The following is a 14,939-nucleotide window of genomic DNA, read 5'->3' on the forward strand; positions in this document are numbered from 1 at the left end:
GGCCCCGCCCCTGGGCCCTAGCGAGCCGCGCGCGCAGCGGCCAGGTGCACAGCCCCTGCAGAGAGCGAAGCGGCGCGGCGCGCTGGGTGAGTGCCCGCCCCGGAGGGGTGTGCGGAGCGCGGCTCCGCCTGCCACCCGCGCCCCTGCCCCGGAAAGGTGTCCCGGCGCCCCACCTAGCTGGGTCGAGGAGGCTGTGCTGGCGGCCGCCGGCGGCGTCAGGCGGAGCAGAGGAGACGATCAGGAGGGGCAGGAAGATGGGTGTGGGTCCCCAGCAACTTTCAAGGCCGCCCCTGCCGGCCTGCGCTCAGAGTTTTCCCGCTGCGCCTTGCTCAGAGGGCGGGATGCATTCTACAGATGAGGAAAGCAAAGCTCCCCCAACTAGGAAGTGGCAGAGCCCGAGCCCCGCAGTGGAGGGTTGGCAGTCCGGGGCCAGAGGCTGGGAGAGGAGTCGCTGCTTCTGAACTCTGCAGACCACGCGGTGGCTGGAGGCGCTGTGTGGTCTGGCAGGCTCTCCCCTGGCTAGGGCAGGGGCCGGGGGGAACAGGGACGGGGCTAGCCAGCGGAGGCCAGGTCTGCAGCCCCGCTCTGAGCTGGGACTGCCAAGCCTGCAGCCCTGGTCCTGGCTCCTCCCTGGCTTGGCCACCAGCTGGTCATGTTATGTTGGGCCTTGCGTCTCCCGGCTTCAGTTGACCCCCGTTTAAGACAGGGCTCCATCGCCCCTCCCCCAGCATCACCATCAGGGATTAGTGTGAGTTGGTGTGGGTGAAGGGGAAAGATGGGGGTCTCTGGTTATTTTTGTCATCTCATATCTGTGGGGGTAGCCAAGTCCCAAAGAGGAAGTAGAGGTCCAGAGAGGGCAAGTGACTTGCTTAATGTCACACAGTGTAACACAGTGTCACAACCTGGGTAGGGCCCCCAGTCCTGGTTCCTTGCCCTCTGCCCATGGCCGGAGTCATGTCCTTGAATGATGAAAGCCAGGCCCTCCTGCCCATCCTTTGCTGTTCAGGAACCTGCCCTTCTGCAGCCCCTGATGCCTGCCCTCAGAGTTCACTCCTTTCCCAGGCTGTGAACAGGCCTGTGGTTTCCTATTCAGAATTACAGAAACCAGGCCCAGGGACATGTAGGTCATGTCCACACAGCAGGCAGAGCACACTAGTCTCCCCAGGGAGTGAAGGGTGGTCCTCAACCATGTCTGTCTCCCTGCTACCTAGAGAGCTAAGGAAACTGAGGGACCCTGGGACCGGAGAGTAGTGGGCACAGCAGGCAGAGGGGTCCTGACTCCAGCAGGTTATCTGCAGGGCCAACTGGAGGCCACCCTGCCCCTCTCCCTGTCCGTGTTTGAGCAAGGCGCTGCCAGGCCCTTCCTGCCATTTCAGTTTCGTTTTTGTTGGTTTCAACACCTGGAAGCCTGTCCTGAGTCCCCAGGGGCGATGGATACAGCCAGGCGGCCTGGGGCCTCAGGATGGCTCCACCCCTGAAGACACCCTTCCCAGGCCAGTCTCTGTGGCCTTGCTGAGTCCCCGCAGAACAAGTAGAGCCGCCCACCCGAAGGGCTCAGACTACAGGAAGGTGGGAGGGCGCTGGCTGTCCCTGAGGACAAGTCCCATCCAGGCCTGTGTGTCACTTGTCACAGCTGATGTTTGGATAAATAAAGGCAAGCCTGGGGGCAGCCCTTTGCCTGGGGTGCTAGGGATAAGCAGGACTCAGGTGAACGGAGGGGTGAGCAGAGCCAGTGTCACCCCAGTGCTGGGGTGGGTACAAGGGACAGGGTGGAGGCAGGTGGGCTTGCTGAGAGAGCTTGAGGCTGGGCTGGCCTCATGCCCAGTTGTGGCGCTTACTTCCTGTGTGATCTCAGCACCTAACTGCCCCTTCCTGGGCTTCAGTTTTCCCCTTCGGTCACATGGGGACAGTAGTCACAACTCTGAACTACATGAACAGAGCTTTAGGAGGTGCCAGCTGGGTTGGGAGCCTTCGTGGCCTGCCCTGACCTCACCCCCCACCACAGCACCATGGGCTCCATGTTCCGGAGTGAGGAGGTGGTCCTGGTCCAGCTCTTCCTGCCCACAGCTGCTGCCTACACCTGTGTGAGCCAGCTGGGCGAGCTGGGGCTCGTGGAGTTCAGAGACGTGAGTGGGGCCAGGGCCGGGGGAAGGCCTTCATCCTGGGGCATTGCTGCTGGGGTGGGCTGTGATCTAGGCCTAGATGGGGACCCACCTGTCCCATAATCGCCCCTGGTCCCACATGCATCCCAGAAGCCCTGGCCATAGGTCCTTTGTCCTCAGGAAGCCCACACCTGAGGCTCCCAGGCACATGGGGATCTGGAGGCTCATGGGATACTCAGCCCCTTTTTGAAGAAGGTGGCTAAGGCCTGAGGAGAGAGAGGCCTTGGCCCAGGGTGGGACCTCCCTGGACCTCTCCCTGAACACACTGACCCTTCCATGTGGCAACCGCAGCTCAATGAGTCGGTGAGTGCCTTCCAGAGACGCTTCACAGTGGACATTCGGCGCTGTGAGGAGCTGGAGAAGACCTTCAGTGAGTTGGCCCAGGCCCATCCCAGGCTGGCTTTATGGAAGTGGCCCTGGGCGGGCAGGTAGAAGACAGGAAGGAGGTGCAGGCAGGCCCCCATCTGTGGGTGCTCCTGGGACTGGGCCTGGGTGGGCTGTGCAGAGGGTTTGGGGGAGCGTGGGAATTTTGTGCTGTGGACTTTGGGAGCCATGAGGGTTCTCAGCAGGTGAAGGGCATGGACAGAGCTTACTCCTAAGTGATGGACCGGGTGGACGGAGGCCAGGGTGTAGGGCTGGAGCCCCCAAAGCAGAGCTGCTTCCTGGACCCACCATGGCAATCTCCAGGAGGTGCCTGTGGCCAATGTCCAGCCCCTGCCTCCTGACTGGGAGGATGGAATAGGTTTTATTTTATGGCCTATTAGTCTGACCAACAGCTTTAGAGTGATCAGGCCTGCAGGCTGACCTCAGAGAGGCTCTGTCCCTGGGCTGGGCAGTGGCCAAGAGATAGGAACACAGAGTCACCCAGGAAGGGAGCAGAACTTTGGGGACAGGGGTTTGGGCTGTTTTGTTTCTGGGGCTCACAGGCTTGGTGAATTAGTTAGCAGGTGGCAGTAGAGTTTGGGGTGCACTTGGAATCCTCCAGATGTGGCCAGTCCTTAGCTAGTAGTGGATATTAGCGGGTGTGGCCTCTGCTGAACCTGCCCTCTGTGCTCAGCCTTTCTAGAGGAGCAGGTGCGGCGGGCTGGCCTGGCACTGCCCCCTCCCGAAGGGAGGCTGCCAGCACCCCCGCCACGTGACCTACTGCGCATCCAGGAAGAGACAGAGCGCCTGGCCCAGGAGCTGCGGGATGTGCAGGGCAACCACCAGGCCCTGCGGGCCCAGCTGCACCAGTTGCAGCTCCACTCGGCCGTGCTGCAGCAGAACCATGGCCCTCCGGTCAGCTGCGGCCTGGGGGGGTTGGCGGGGAAGGTGTGCAGGCCCCTCCTGCGCCCGGGTTCACGGTGTCTCCCAATCCCAGCTGGCTGCTGCCCACAACGATGGGCCCTCTTCAGAGAGAACTCCCCTGCTCCCGCCTCGCCAGGGACCGCACCAGGACCTGAGGGTCAAGTGAGTGAGGGAGGACCTCTTGTCCTTTCCCAGCAGCCCCAGCCCTGACCCCAGGTGGGGGCAGGTCAGGCCCCCTGTGGGCCTGGCCCTGTGCTCCCTGGGGCTCAGCTCGCCCTCTGCCTCCTCCCAGGCCCTGCCCTGGGAGGTTTCTGCCCTTCTGGCCCTGCACTGGGGTCTCCTGCCTTTTCTGGCCAGGGCGGGAGGTTGGAAGCGCCTCCATTCCTGGCTGGCAGCTTTGTGGCAGGTGCCGTGGAGCCCCGCAAGGCTGCGGCCCTAGAGCGCCTGCTGTGGAGAGCCTGCCGCGGCTTCCTCATCGCCAGCTTCCGAGAGGCCGAGAGGCAGCTGGAGGACCCACTGACGGTGAGCCGAGGGGCCTGCCGGGCTATCCTGGGCGGAACCAGAAGTCCAGGGTGACCTGAGCCCTCCCGCAGGGTGAGCCTGTGACCTGGATGACCTTCCTCATCTCCTACTGGGGTGAGCAGATTGGACAGAAGATCCGCAAGATTACAGACTGGTGAGCCACCCGGTCACACCAGCTGCCCCCACCCTGGATCAGCAAGCCTCTGCCTGCTCAGAGTCCTCCCTGCTTGGGTTGGGCATTTGCCCGCCCTGTGTGCCCAGGACCCTCCATGTCACCTCCACCCTCCTGGCAAGCTCCCTTCTGACTGTCCCCCGTCCCGATCAGCTTCCACTGCCACATCTTCCCATTCCTGGAGGAAGAGGCGGCCCGGCATGGGACCCTGCAGCAGCTGCAGCAGCAGAGCCAGGAGCTGCAGGAGGTGGGTGCCCACCCGACCGGCCCCTGCCCGCCTCCTGCCCAGCCCCTGCTGACCACTCGCTCTGGCCCCAGGTCCTCCGGGAGACAGAAGGGTTCCTGAGCCAGGTGCTGGGCCAGGTGCAGCAGCTGCTGCCACGGGGGCAGGTGCAGGTCCACAAGATGAAGGCAGTGTACCTGGCCCTCAACCAGTGCAGCGTGAGCAGCACGCACAAGTGCCTCGTCGCGGAGGCCTGGTGTGCCACGCAAGACCTGCCCGCCCTGCAGCAGGCGCTGCGGGAGAGCTCGGTGAGCAGCGGGCTCCGGGCTTGCCCACTCCACCGCTGCCGCGGACACCTCCTCTGCCTCATCACCCTCCTTTCTCAGCACCTTTGCCCCGGGGGAGGGGGTTCCCTCTCCTCCCAGCCACCTCCTCCCAGGGGTCAGCCCAGGGTCCCTGAGGCTCTGCATCCCTCTCATCCATCTCTCTTTCCTGGGAATTCCAGAGCGAGGCGGGGGTGAGTGCCGTGGCTCACCGCATCGCTTGCAGGGACATGCCCCCGACCCTCATCCGCACCAACCGCTTCACGGCCAGCTTCCAGAGCATCGTGGATGCCTACGGCGTGGGCTGCTACCAGGAGGTCAACCCTGGTGAGAGCCACAGGGCCCTCGCCCTGGACAGCCCTTGGACCCTCTGCCTGGGCCTTGGGGAGGCCCAGCTGCCCCATGGAGTGCAGGCCTGGGTGGGGTGGGGGGCTCCCTCGTCCTCACATCTGTGGGGCTGTTGGTGGTGCAGCTAGTCGCAGTGGGGGGGCTGCAGCCTTGTGGTCCAGCAGGCTGGAGGTCCAAGTTCAAGGGTCGGTGGGCAGATTCCTTCTGAGACTGTGAAGGGGAACGTTGTGGGCCTCGTCCTGGGCCTGTAGGTGGCCATCTTCACAACCACATGGGATCCACCCTTTGTGTCCGCCTCTGTCCAGATTTCCCTACTCATAAGGTCACTGGCCCTGTTAGATTAGAGCCCACCCTGATGGCCTCATCTTTTTTGACCACCTCTGTAAAAACCCTTCTCCCGGTGAGGTCCTGGGAGTTAGCGTGCAGGAAATCTTTTTTGGGGGGGGGTCACTGTTCAGCCCATGTAGGGTGTGTGTATTGGAATTGGCACCCAAATGAGAACTTACCCCATTTTACTGAAGGGAAATGGACTTGGGAGATTCACTGACTGGTTTGGCCTTCTGGAACTTTCTGTGTGGCCTCCAGGATTGCTTCTGGACTCTCTGTCCTTTCTGTGGTTCTGCTTAACACTCTTTTTAAAAATAACAGCAGCAGCCAGGCGTGGGGGCTCGCACCTATAGTCCCCGCTACTCTCGAAGTGAGAGTATCATCTCTAGGAGATCCACATCAACCTGGGCAACAGGAGGCCCTGTCCCAAAATTAAAAAATTGACTTTTCGTCAGGAACCTGTGGCCTGCCAGGTCCTGCCCAGGGACACTCATTTATAATACCCTATGAAGTGGTCCTGCCTTTCTCCCTGTTTTACAGATGGGGAAACAGGCTCAGAGAGGTTAAACAGCAAGCCCAAGGTCACAGAGATTACCGGTGGCAAATGATGAAATCCCAAGTGGTGTCCCTGCCTCACAAATGCTCCTAAGCTTGGGGTGGGGTGGGGGCCTCTGTCATCTGTGGTCCTCAAGGGAACAGATGCCAGCTCCTGTGTGGTCCTGGCTGACCTGCCCCCCGCTGCCTGCAGCTCCTTACACCATCATCACCTTCCCCTTCCTCTTCGCCGTGATGTTTGGCGACGTGGGCCACGGGCTGCTCATGTTCCTCTTTGCCCTGGCCATGGTGCTTGTGGAGAACCGGCCAGCCATAAGGACTTCGCAGAATGAGGTGCGGGCCGGGGGTGCCTGGTGGACGGGGTGGTGGGGCTGGGCATCCCCTGACCACGTCACCCCCCAGATCTGGCAGACCTTCTTTGGGGGCCGCTACCTGCTCCTGCTCATGGGCTTGTTCTCCATCTACACCGGCTTCATCTACAACGAGTGCTTCAGCCGCGCCACTACCATCTTCCCCTCGGGCTGGAGCGTGGCTGCCATGGCCAACCAGTCAGGCTGGAGGTGAGGCCAAGGCCCCAGCCCACCCTCGGTCCCAGCCTGTCCTGTGGCCCCCCAGGCTCCGTGCAGCCCTGACCACTTGCCCACCATTGCCCCAGTGACGCGTTCCTGTCCCAGCACCCACTGCTCACCCTGGACCCCAATGTCACTGGTGTCTTCCTGGGACCCTACCCCTTTGGCATCGACCCGGTGAGTCCTGCAGCTGCAGCACCATGTGGGTGGTGGCCAGAGGGAGACTGGGCAGGGACTTCAGCTCATTCACTCCTAACTGTGGCAGCTGGTGCCAAGCCTCTTCTGTGTGCCAGGCACAGGAGACAGCCAGCACCTGCCTGGCTGGGCCTGTCACCATCACCAGGTAAGCAGAGGCCTGTAGGTGCAGCTGCCTAGAACTGCTGAGCCCTTAGTGATTTCTTGTGTGGTCTGTGTGACAACCTGGGTGCCCATTAGCGTGATCCCGTGTACAGACCAGGAAACTGAGGCCCAGGCTGCAGGCCCAAGGCCACCCAGCTGGGAAGAGCTGGGGCTTGAGCTCCGGTTGCCAACCACTCCCTCTTAGGCCCCCGTGGCAGTGGCAGAGTCCTGAGGGGGCCAACGGGGCAACAGGAGGCAGGGGCTCCCTGAGTGTGGCCCGCCCCTCCCTCCCTCCCTCCACCCAGGTCTGGAGCCTGGCCACCAACCACCTGAGCTTCCTCAACTCCTTCAAGATGAAGATGTCTGTCATCCTGGGGGTGACCCACATGGCCTTCGGGGTGCTCCTCGGAGTCTTCAACCACGTGTGAGGGTGGAGTTGCCAGGGGGTGTGTGCAGCTGGGCGGGGCCGGGGTGGTCCCAGTGACCCTGCCTGCTCCCCCCAGGCACTTCCGCCAAGGGCACCGGCTGCTGCTGGAGACCCTGCCTGAGCTCATCTTCCTGCTGGGCCTCTTTGGCTACCTTGTCTTCCTGGTCATCTACAAGTGGCTGTGTGTGACCGTCACGCATGCTGCCTCTGCCCCCAGCATCCTCATCCACTTTATCAACATGTTCCTCTTCTCCAGCAGCCCCACCAACCAGCCGCTCTACTCTGGGCAGGTGGGCTGCCCAGGCAGTGGCTCACACCCCTCACGGAGACCCCTCTGACTCTGGGCCACCCAGAGTCAGAGGGTCCTCGTCTGAGAAACATGGTGTGGGCCTGAGGCCCCGCAGAGGGACAGTCCCTGTTAGTGACTGATGGGCAGGAGAGCCCCTGGGTGCCTGGGAGAGGGGAGGTGGCCCAAACTTCTGAGTGACTCACCTCTGCTGCAGGAAGTGGTGCAGCACGCATTGGTGGTCCTGGCCTTGGCCATGGTGCCTGTCCTGCTGCTGGGCACACCCTTGCACCTGCTGCACCGGTGGCAGCGAAGCCGCCACTCACCGAGGCCAGCTGTGGGCCAACAGGTAGCTGCTGGGAGCACGTGGTAGGGGAGTTTGGTAGACGAGGCCACTGTCAGGTGGCCCCTGACCCTGGCTTCCCCACGGGCTCCAGCGTGGCAGGTAACAGGCCCTCATGGTGGGCCTCTCCTGGTGCTGGGGCTTCTGACACTGCCTGCTCCTCACCCTCTATCTCCAGGACAAGAATGAGGACAAGGCCAGGTGCGTGGACTCCTCCGATGCTTGCGAGAAGGGCTGGAGCTCTGACGAGGAGAAGGCGAGGTGCCCAGGGGGTGAAGAGGAGGCCGAGGTGGGTGCAGTGCCACCTTGAGGGGGCAGCTGGCTGCCGGCCCCTGCCAGCCCTCTCACTGCCACCCTTCCCCAGTTTGTCGCCTCCGAGGTCCTGATGCACCAGGCCATCCACACCATCGAGTTCTGTCTGGGCTGCATCTCCAATACGGCCTCCTACCTCCGCCTCTGGGCCCTGAGCCTGGCCCACGCCCGTAAGTGGTCTGCGGCAGCAGAGTGGGCAGCCAGGGTGGCCCACATCCTGCTCCAGCTCACACACAGCAGCTGTCTGGGTGACCTGGGCAGGTCCCTTCCCTCTGGGCCTCAGTATTCCTCCCCGGCCCCTTGAGCAGGGAGGCCTCCAGGGGCTGGAGGGTGCCCACTTGCCTGACCCCACGGCCCGCTCCCTCCGCAGAGCTGTCCGAGGTGCTGTGGGCCATGGTGATGCGCGTGGGCCTGCGCTTGTGCGGGGAGGTGGGCGTGGTGTCTGTGGTGCTGGTCCCGGTCTTCGCCGCCTTCGCAGTGATGACCATAGCCATCCTGCTGGTAATGGAAGGGCTGTCTGCCTTCTTGCACGCCCTGCGGCTGCACTGGTGAGTACCCGGGCTGGCTGGGTGGCAGGGTGGGTGGGGGCTCCCCTGACCAGCCTGCCCCTTGGCCCCCAGGGTGGAGTTCCAGAACAAGTTCTACACAGGCACGGGCTACAAGCTGAGCCCCTTCACCTTCGCCATCCAGGACGAATAGCGCCCCCTGCGGGCCATGCCCTCCTCCTTACCTTCCTGAGGCAGAAAAGGAATAAAGAGCCCCAGGCCCAGGAACCGCACCCAGGCCTCTTCCTCCCCCAGGGGCTGGACTGAGACCAGGAGGGCAGGGCCCTGGGTACCAGGCTCCACCAGCCGGCCTCCACCAGTCCCTATACCTGTCTCCCTTACTCCCTCTGTGGGGGGCAAGGACCCCCACAAACACACCTGCAAAGAACCAGACTGTGGGGGAGGGGGAGGGAGGGACATTTCCAGCACATTCTAGCTTAGACTGTCTTTCCAGCCAGGCCAGGGGAGTGAGGTCCCTGTCCTTGGAGGTATGCAGAGTGGCTGGCACCTCTGTTCCACACCTTGTACAGGTTCCCAGAGGTTGAGGCACTCTGAAGTGGAGCAGCAGGGACACCAAGCCTGGCCTGCTGCTCCACATGGGACCATGGGTCACCCACCCAGGGCCACAGTCCTGTGGGGAAGGCAGGGGCTGTCCAGAGTCGCGAAGACTTGCCCAGGGCCCTGAGGGTCAGAAGGGGGCTCAGTCCCCATCCCAAGGCCATCATCTCATCCCTCCCTGGTCTCCTGCCCCAGGCCATCCTCCCTGCATGATGGGTGGGGGTGGGCTTCGACCTCCCCAAGTCCCTTCTGGCTGTGCCAGTGGAGGCCAAAGCCAGTGCTTTAGAGGCCAACAGGCTACTAAGTAGTTCTTCCAGCTGGAGCACCAGGAACAAAGGCAGCTTTGAGGCCAGCGCTGCCCTGGGCACAGTGAGATGGCTGTGGCTGTGGCCGTGGCCAGCTGCTAAAGGGGCCTGACCCTTGGATCTTGGACTGTCCTGTTGAGGACCCCAGAGGCCAGGTGGGCATGCAAGGGACTGTGGTAGTTCACATGCCTGGAAGACTGGGCCCAGAGAGGGGGCAGCAGTGCCTGGCCACGAATGGCTGGGGTGGGGGCGGGGGGCAACACGGGTTCAGGCTGTGAAGGGACCTGGGCTAGTCGGTGGCTTTGATCCTTGGGGAACAGAGTTGAGCAGACCTTGGGGGGGGGGGGGTTGTGACAGCAGAGGCTCACAGTCTAATGGAGGTCTCCTGGGGAGACACCAGTGGGTTGCCATGGAAACAGCACATGGCTGGCTGTGGGGTGGCACCTTTCAGGGTCACCTGCCTTGAGGACTGGCAGTGACCAGGCTGGGTTGAGTTCTCAAGGTTATGGTCTGGCTCAGGGGAGGACCCAGACAGATGGCACTCTAGGGTCAGCTGAGCTTCACGGAGAACAGGTCAGGGTGGCTTAATTTTGTGCACCATCTTCAATGGAAGGATTCAGAGGTGTGAGGGTGCTGCACGGCCTGGCAGGACTCCCCTGAAGGAGCCCACCACCCGCAGACCTGACCCCAAGGCATCTAGGTTGGCCCAGGGCTTGTAAGCAAGCGGGGCTGTTCAAGTGTGGCTGGAGCGAGAGCTGGGGTAGGGCCAGTTGACCTAAGTGGTGAGTGATCACACATCCTTTCCTGCTCAAGATCCTGAGTATCCAGATGGGTGAACAGTTAAGTCCCCTCCTGCCTCCCCCACCACCTGCTCCACTCCCCAGACAGCCACTGTCCCAGTTTCCTCTGCAGAATCAGCAGGCACAGAGCTGGGTTGAGTCAGGGAGAGTAACAGGCTGTCCCAGGGCCAGCAAGCTGGGCAAGAGCCCCATGGGACTTGGGGCCAAGGGCAGACCCTGGGGACTGGGGAGTCCAGAGGAAAACCAGAACATGGCGAACAGACAAGTGTCACAGGAGGAGGAGAGTCAGATGCTCTTGCCCACAGCTAGGGCAGGACACTGCCATCTAGAACCTCCCATGGGCACATGGAGGTAAGAGGAGCCCTCCCCAAGGTTAGGACACATCCAGAGAACAGCTTGAGGCTGAGTCTTAATTTTATTATTTATCTGTGTAGTACAATCTCTGTGGTAGCAGAAATATATGCACAAAAACAATTCAGAGTTTGGAGTAAAAAAAGTCGGCTAAAATTTACCCCCCGCTGGACACTAATGCTCATAGATTCACAGCTCTGCTCCATTGCACCACAACCCACGTCAGTCTCCCAGAGTGACACCAGGCCGTGGGGGTGGGGGTGGGGGTGAGGGATGGGGCTGGGAATGCTGGTCGAGGCCAGGGCAGCAGCCTACGCAGAAGGATTCCCTGGAGGCTGCCTGTGGCCAGGAGAGGGAAGGAGAGAAAGGCTGGGGGCTGAGGTCCCCACACTGTGAAGCCAGAGTTACAAAGCACACCAGTCAGAAGGGGCGGGTGCAGGTCATGTCCAGTCATAGAAAAGCTCGTCCACGTATCAACATATGTAGCAGGCACAGGAGGGCCGCGGCCATCTGCCCGCAGAGCTCCTGGCAGCTCCTGTGTAGCCTGCTTCTCCAGCTGCCGCCGCTCTGCCCAGAGGGTGCTGCCCGGGGAGCCACTTCACAGTGTGTCCACTCCCTCGTGTCCCTTGGGAGCAAGAATGTCTATATCACATTGTCACCTACAAGAAGCCTGGTTACAACGTTCACCAGTATATTAATGATAAATTTAAAATTAAAAAAACCCAAAAAACATTAACCGAAGTACCTGCAGCAACGCTGTCCGCTCCCGCTGGCGGCCGTGCCCACCGGAAGTCTCAGCCCGGCGTGAAAGGCCGCCTCTGGTTCCGGGGCTCAGAGGCTGATCTACTGTTCTACTGCCTACACTCTGCTTCCCCACCTCGTCCAAGTCCTAGTGAGATCGTCAACAAGGGATGAGATAAATGTCACTCCACTTTAATAGTCTTCGTTATCATACACATCTGTGTTCAGAGACGTCTGGGCCTTCGTGCTGCAGGTCACTGCGCAGAGGGCCCGGCTCCCGGTCTCCCACAGTCCAGTGGTGAAGGGCTGCTCCTCCCCAGTCACACCCCAAGCTTCCTCTTCTGGTCAAAATAGGCATCAAATCTGGCTTGCGCATACTCCTGGGAGACAAGGAACAAGGAAGGCCAAGGCCTCAGCAAGGGCTGTACTCCTGGGGCCCTGCCCACGCCGCCGGCCCAGGGCCCAGCCAAGAAGACACCCAGCGCAGTGTGGCCCATGCTGCAGCTGCTCTGAAGACAAAAGCTGCTGAAGCTCTCAGCACTGTCCCCACACCCCTTTATCTCAAAGCTAATGCCTGTCGAGTGCCACTCAGAAGGATCTCATCTACAAACCTGGCCTTTCGACTGCCCAGAACATTGGGCAACCCCTGGGACAATTCCAATTTTAACAGCAAAGATCCCAGAATGTGGGGAGACACAGAGAGAGGTCAACTAAAGAAGGTGCCCCTATTTTCTAAAATCACTGGCAGCTGTCACAAGGAGCACTTTGCGGGGGAAGGGCTGGCCAAGCTATTTCTGCTCCCTCATCTCTCCAGCTGCACACACAGCAATTTCTGAGGACCTACTCCCAATCCAGTCTGCGCTAGGAGGGTTACCTTTTTCTTTTTTCTGAGTACTAGGGATTGAACTCAGGAGTACTTAACCACTGAGCCACACCCCCAGCCCTTTTTATATTTTTAAAAACAGAGTCTCACTAAGTTGCTTAGTACCTTGTTAAGCTGCTGAGGCTGACTTTGAACTCTTGATCCTCCAGACTCAGCCTCCTGAGCCACTGGGATCACAGGCATTACGGGCATGTGCCACCACGCCTGGCTACACTGTCACTTTTTGAAAAATTAATCTGGAGGCAGGATTTCTATCCCCCAAACATGAACCCATTTTAAGGGTACACTGTAGTTTCCACAGACACGCCCACTGTGGCAAGAAAGGCCCCGGGTCCCCTGGAGTTTTTGGGGCTTTGCAGTTAGTACCCCTCCTCTCCCCCCACTGCACAGGCAGTGCTGCCCTCACCTGTCCCTAGACAGGCCTCAGTCCTAGAGCAGAACCAAAACCACAGCATGTTGGTTCTGGCACCTGAGAGTCCTCTGTGCTGTGCAGACCAGGGACCCGCTCCTTCCCCGGGTCCCACTCTGCCGAGCTGACAAATCCTGTTTATGTCAGCACCTGCCCATCAGCACTGTGCAATTTCCCGCTTAGGTTTATTGAAACTGAAGGTGTGGCTGTGGTGGCGCACACCTGCAACCCCAGCAACCTGGGAGGATGGGACATTTGGATCGCCAGTTTGAGGCCAGCCTCAGCAACTTAGCATGACCTTGTCTTAAAAAATAAAAAGGCTGGGGATGTAGTTCAGTGATAAAGCACCCTTGGGTTCAATTCCCAGTACGTAACAATTAAACTTCAAAAATAAAATAAAGGTGCCATGAGCAGTTGAGCGCTACCACTTGTGGCCCACCTAGCACGTGGGACGCCCTGGGTTCCAGCCCTGGCACTGCAAAAGAAGAAAACGGGGAGGGAGAGGGGTGCTTCCATTTTGTTGAGCTCCCTTTTATCTGGCTCTCTGTACCTGCAGGTTCCACATTCATGGACTGAAAATACCTAGGGGAAAACCTGCGTCTGTACTGAACGTGCAGACCTTCCCCGGCCGCTCTGAGGCATCAGTGACACAACAGTCACACAGCACTGCCCTGTATCTTAAGGTAGCATAAGCACTGCAGAGGTGACCAAAATGACATGGGAAGATGCATGCAGGATTTTATGCCAGGGACTTGGACACAGCAGATTAGGGGAGAGGGTTCTGGAACCACTACTGCTGGACTTCCCCACTACACTTTTCCCCTTTAACTGTGCTTTATGGAGTTTATAAAATATTTGCCTAGATCATAAGACTTTTCTTTTTTCTTACAGAAGCCTAATAGTTTGGCCTTTTACAAGTTCACTTCAAGTTAATTACAGTACATGGCATGAGATCAAGAGGGTTTTTTTCCCCCCATAACTCTATGGTTGTTCCCTTTTTTTTTGGTACTGGGGATTGAACTCAGGGGCACTCGACCACTGAGCCACATCCCAGCCCTATTTTGTATTCTATTTAGAGACAGGGTCTCACTGAGCTGCTCAGTGCCTCACTGTTGCTGAACTTTGAACTCGCCATATTCCTGCCTCAGCCTCCCAAGCTGCTGGGACTTAGGCGTCCCAGCACCACCACACCTGGCCCCACATCATTTTTTGAAATGAATTACTTTGGTCCTTGGGTGGGAGAATGTGTGACTGTGGACTGAACCCAGGGGAGCTTTACCACTGAGCCACATCCTCAGGCATTTTTCTTTTTTGAGACAGGGCCTTGCCAAGTTGCTGAGGCTAGCCTCAAACTTGTGGTCCTTCTGCCTTAGCCCCTTCCCAGTAGTTGAGATTACAGGCATCTGCCACCATGCCCATTCTTATTATGAATTCAATTTGTTTAATAAACATATAGCCATTTCTTATATCAGTTTTGGACATTTTTATCTTTCAAAGAGTATGCATTTTCATCTACACTGTCAAATGTGCTGGCACAAGGACTGGGATTGTAGCTCAGCAGTAGAGCACTTGCCTAGCACATGGGAGGCACTGGGTTCAATTCTCAGCACCACATTAAAAAATTAATCAATTAATTGAAGGTACTATTCCCATGTACAACTGACAATATTTCTTAAAATAAGTTTACACAGACCTGCAGAGACCCTCCTCTTGACACCCTATATTGGTATTGTGTTCTTTTTTTTTTTTTTCTTGTCCAGCCTCAAACCTGGAATCCTCTGCCTCAGCTTCCTGAGACACTGTGGTTACAGGCATGTGCCACTGTGCCCACTGGGGATTTTCTAGATAGCCTTCTGTTTTCTAGATATTCACTTTTTCTAGACATCAGTTAAGTTCCATGAGGACACATCCTTTAAGATTTATTAAACCCTGTTCTCTAGCACAGCACGCACTGCTCTGAGCACAGGAAGAGTGGATCCCGCAGCCGAGCACCTGGTAAGGACCAGCAGGTGAAGCTGCCTGACTCGGCAACTGCTGATGACCGCCTGCCCGCCCTTCCCAGAGGACTGGGGCATGCACTCTAACTCTGCATCGCCTCTCTCCTCTCAGTTTCGTCAGTTTTGTTTCATGTCTTTTACAAGACAGCTGGGTG

The 14,939-nt window shown here is 59.1% G+C and overlaps 2 protein-coding genes across 12 annotated transcripts in view; one reads left to right on the plus strand and one right to left on the minus strand.

Moving 5' to 3' along the window:
• On the plus strand, positions 1-9,457 carry TCIRG1 (T cell immune regulator 1, ATPase H+ transporting V0 subunit a3). 2 transcript variants are annotated; one of them, XM_081280786.1, is made up of 21 exons: positions 1-86; positions 2,006-2,126; positions 2,454-2,532; positions 3,220-3,440; positions 3,523-3,611; positions 3,845-3,971; positions 4,043-4,125; positions 4,297-4,390; positions 4,462-4,674; positions 4,872-5,016; positions 6,113-6,252; positions 6,322-6,479; positions 6,575-6,665; positions 7,133-7,251; positions 7,331-7,544; positions 7,758-7,889; positions 8,062-8,172; positions 8,248-8,365; positions 8,566-8,743; positions 8,816-9,286; positions 9,319-9,457. In XM_081280786.1, exons 2-20 carry the CDS (start codon positions 2,010-2,012, stop codon positions 8,892-8,894), a joined length of 2,508 nt encoding a protein of 835 aa, XP_081136912.1. In that variant the 5' UTR covers positions 1-86; positions 2,006-2,009; the 3' UTR covers positions 8,895-9,286; positions 9,319-9,457. The 2 variants fall into 2 exon arrangements, with proteins under 2 accessions (XP_081136912.1, XP_081136913.1); XM_081280787.1 differs by lacking the exon at positions 1-86 and adding an exon at positions 1,031-1,654.
• A 1,786-nt stretch (positions 9,458-11,243) lies between these two features.
• CHKA (choline kinase alpha) overlaps positions 11,244-14,939 on the minus strand; it is a 58,693-nt gene continuing 54,997 nt past the window's right edge. For 8 of the 10 annotated variants that reach the window (XM_081280788.1, XM_081280793.1, XM_081280790.1 and 5 more), the window contains one exon: positions 11,459-11,875. In XM_081280788.1, the coding sequence (XP_081136914.1) occupies positions 11,816-11,875 (60 nt within the window). In that variant the 3' untranslated portion in view covers positions 11,459-11,815. Of the gene's footprint in view, positions 11,414-11,458; positions 11,876-14,939 lie in introns of those variants that run through there. The other 2 variants (XR_014020485.1, XR_014020486.1) reach the window with 2 other exon arrangements.

Source organism: Spermophilus citellus (genome assembly GCF_964194105.1).
Source record: "Spermophilus citellus genome assembly, chromosome: 2".
NCBI lineage: Eukaryota > Metazoa > Chordata > Mammalia > Rodentia > Sciuridae > Spermophilus > Spermophilus citellus.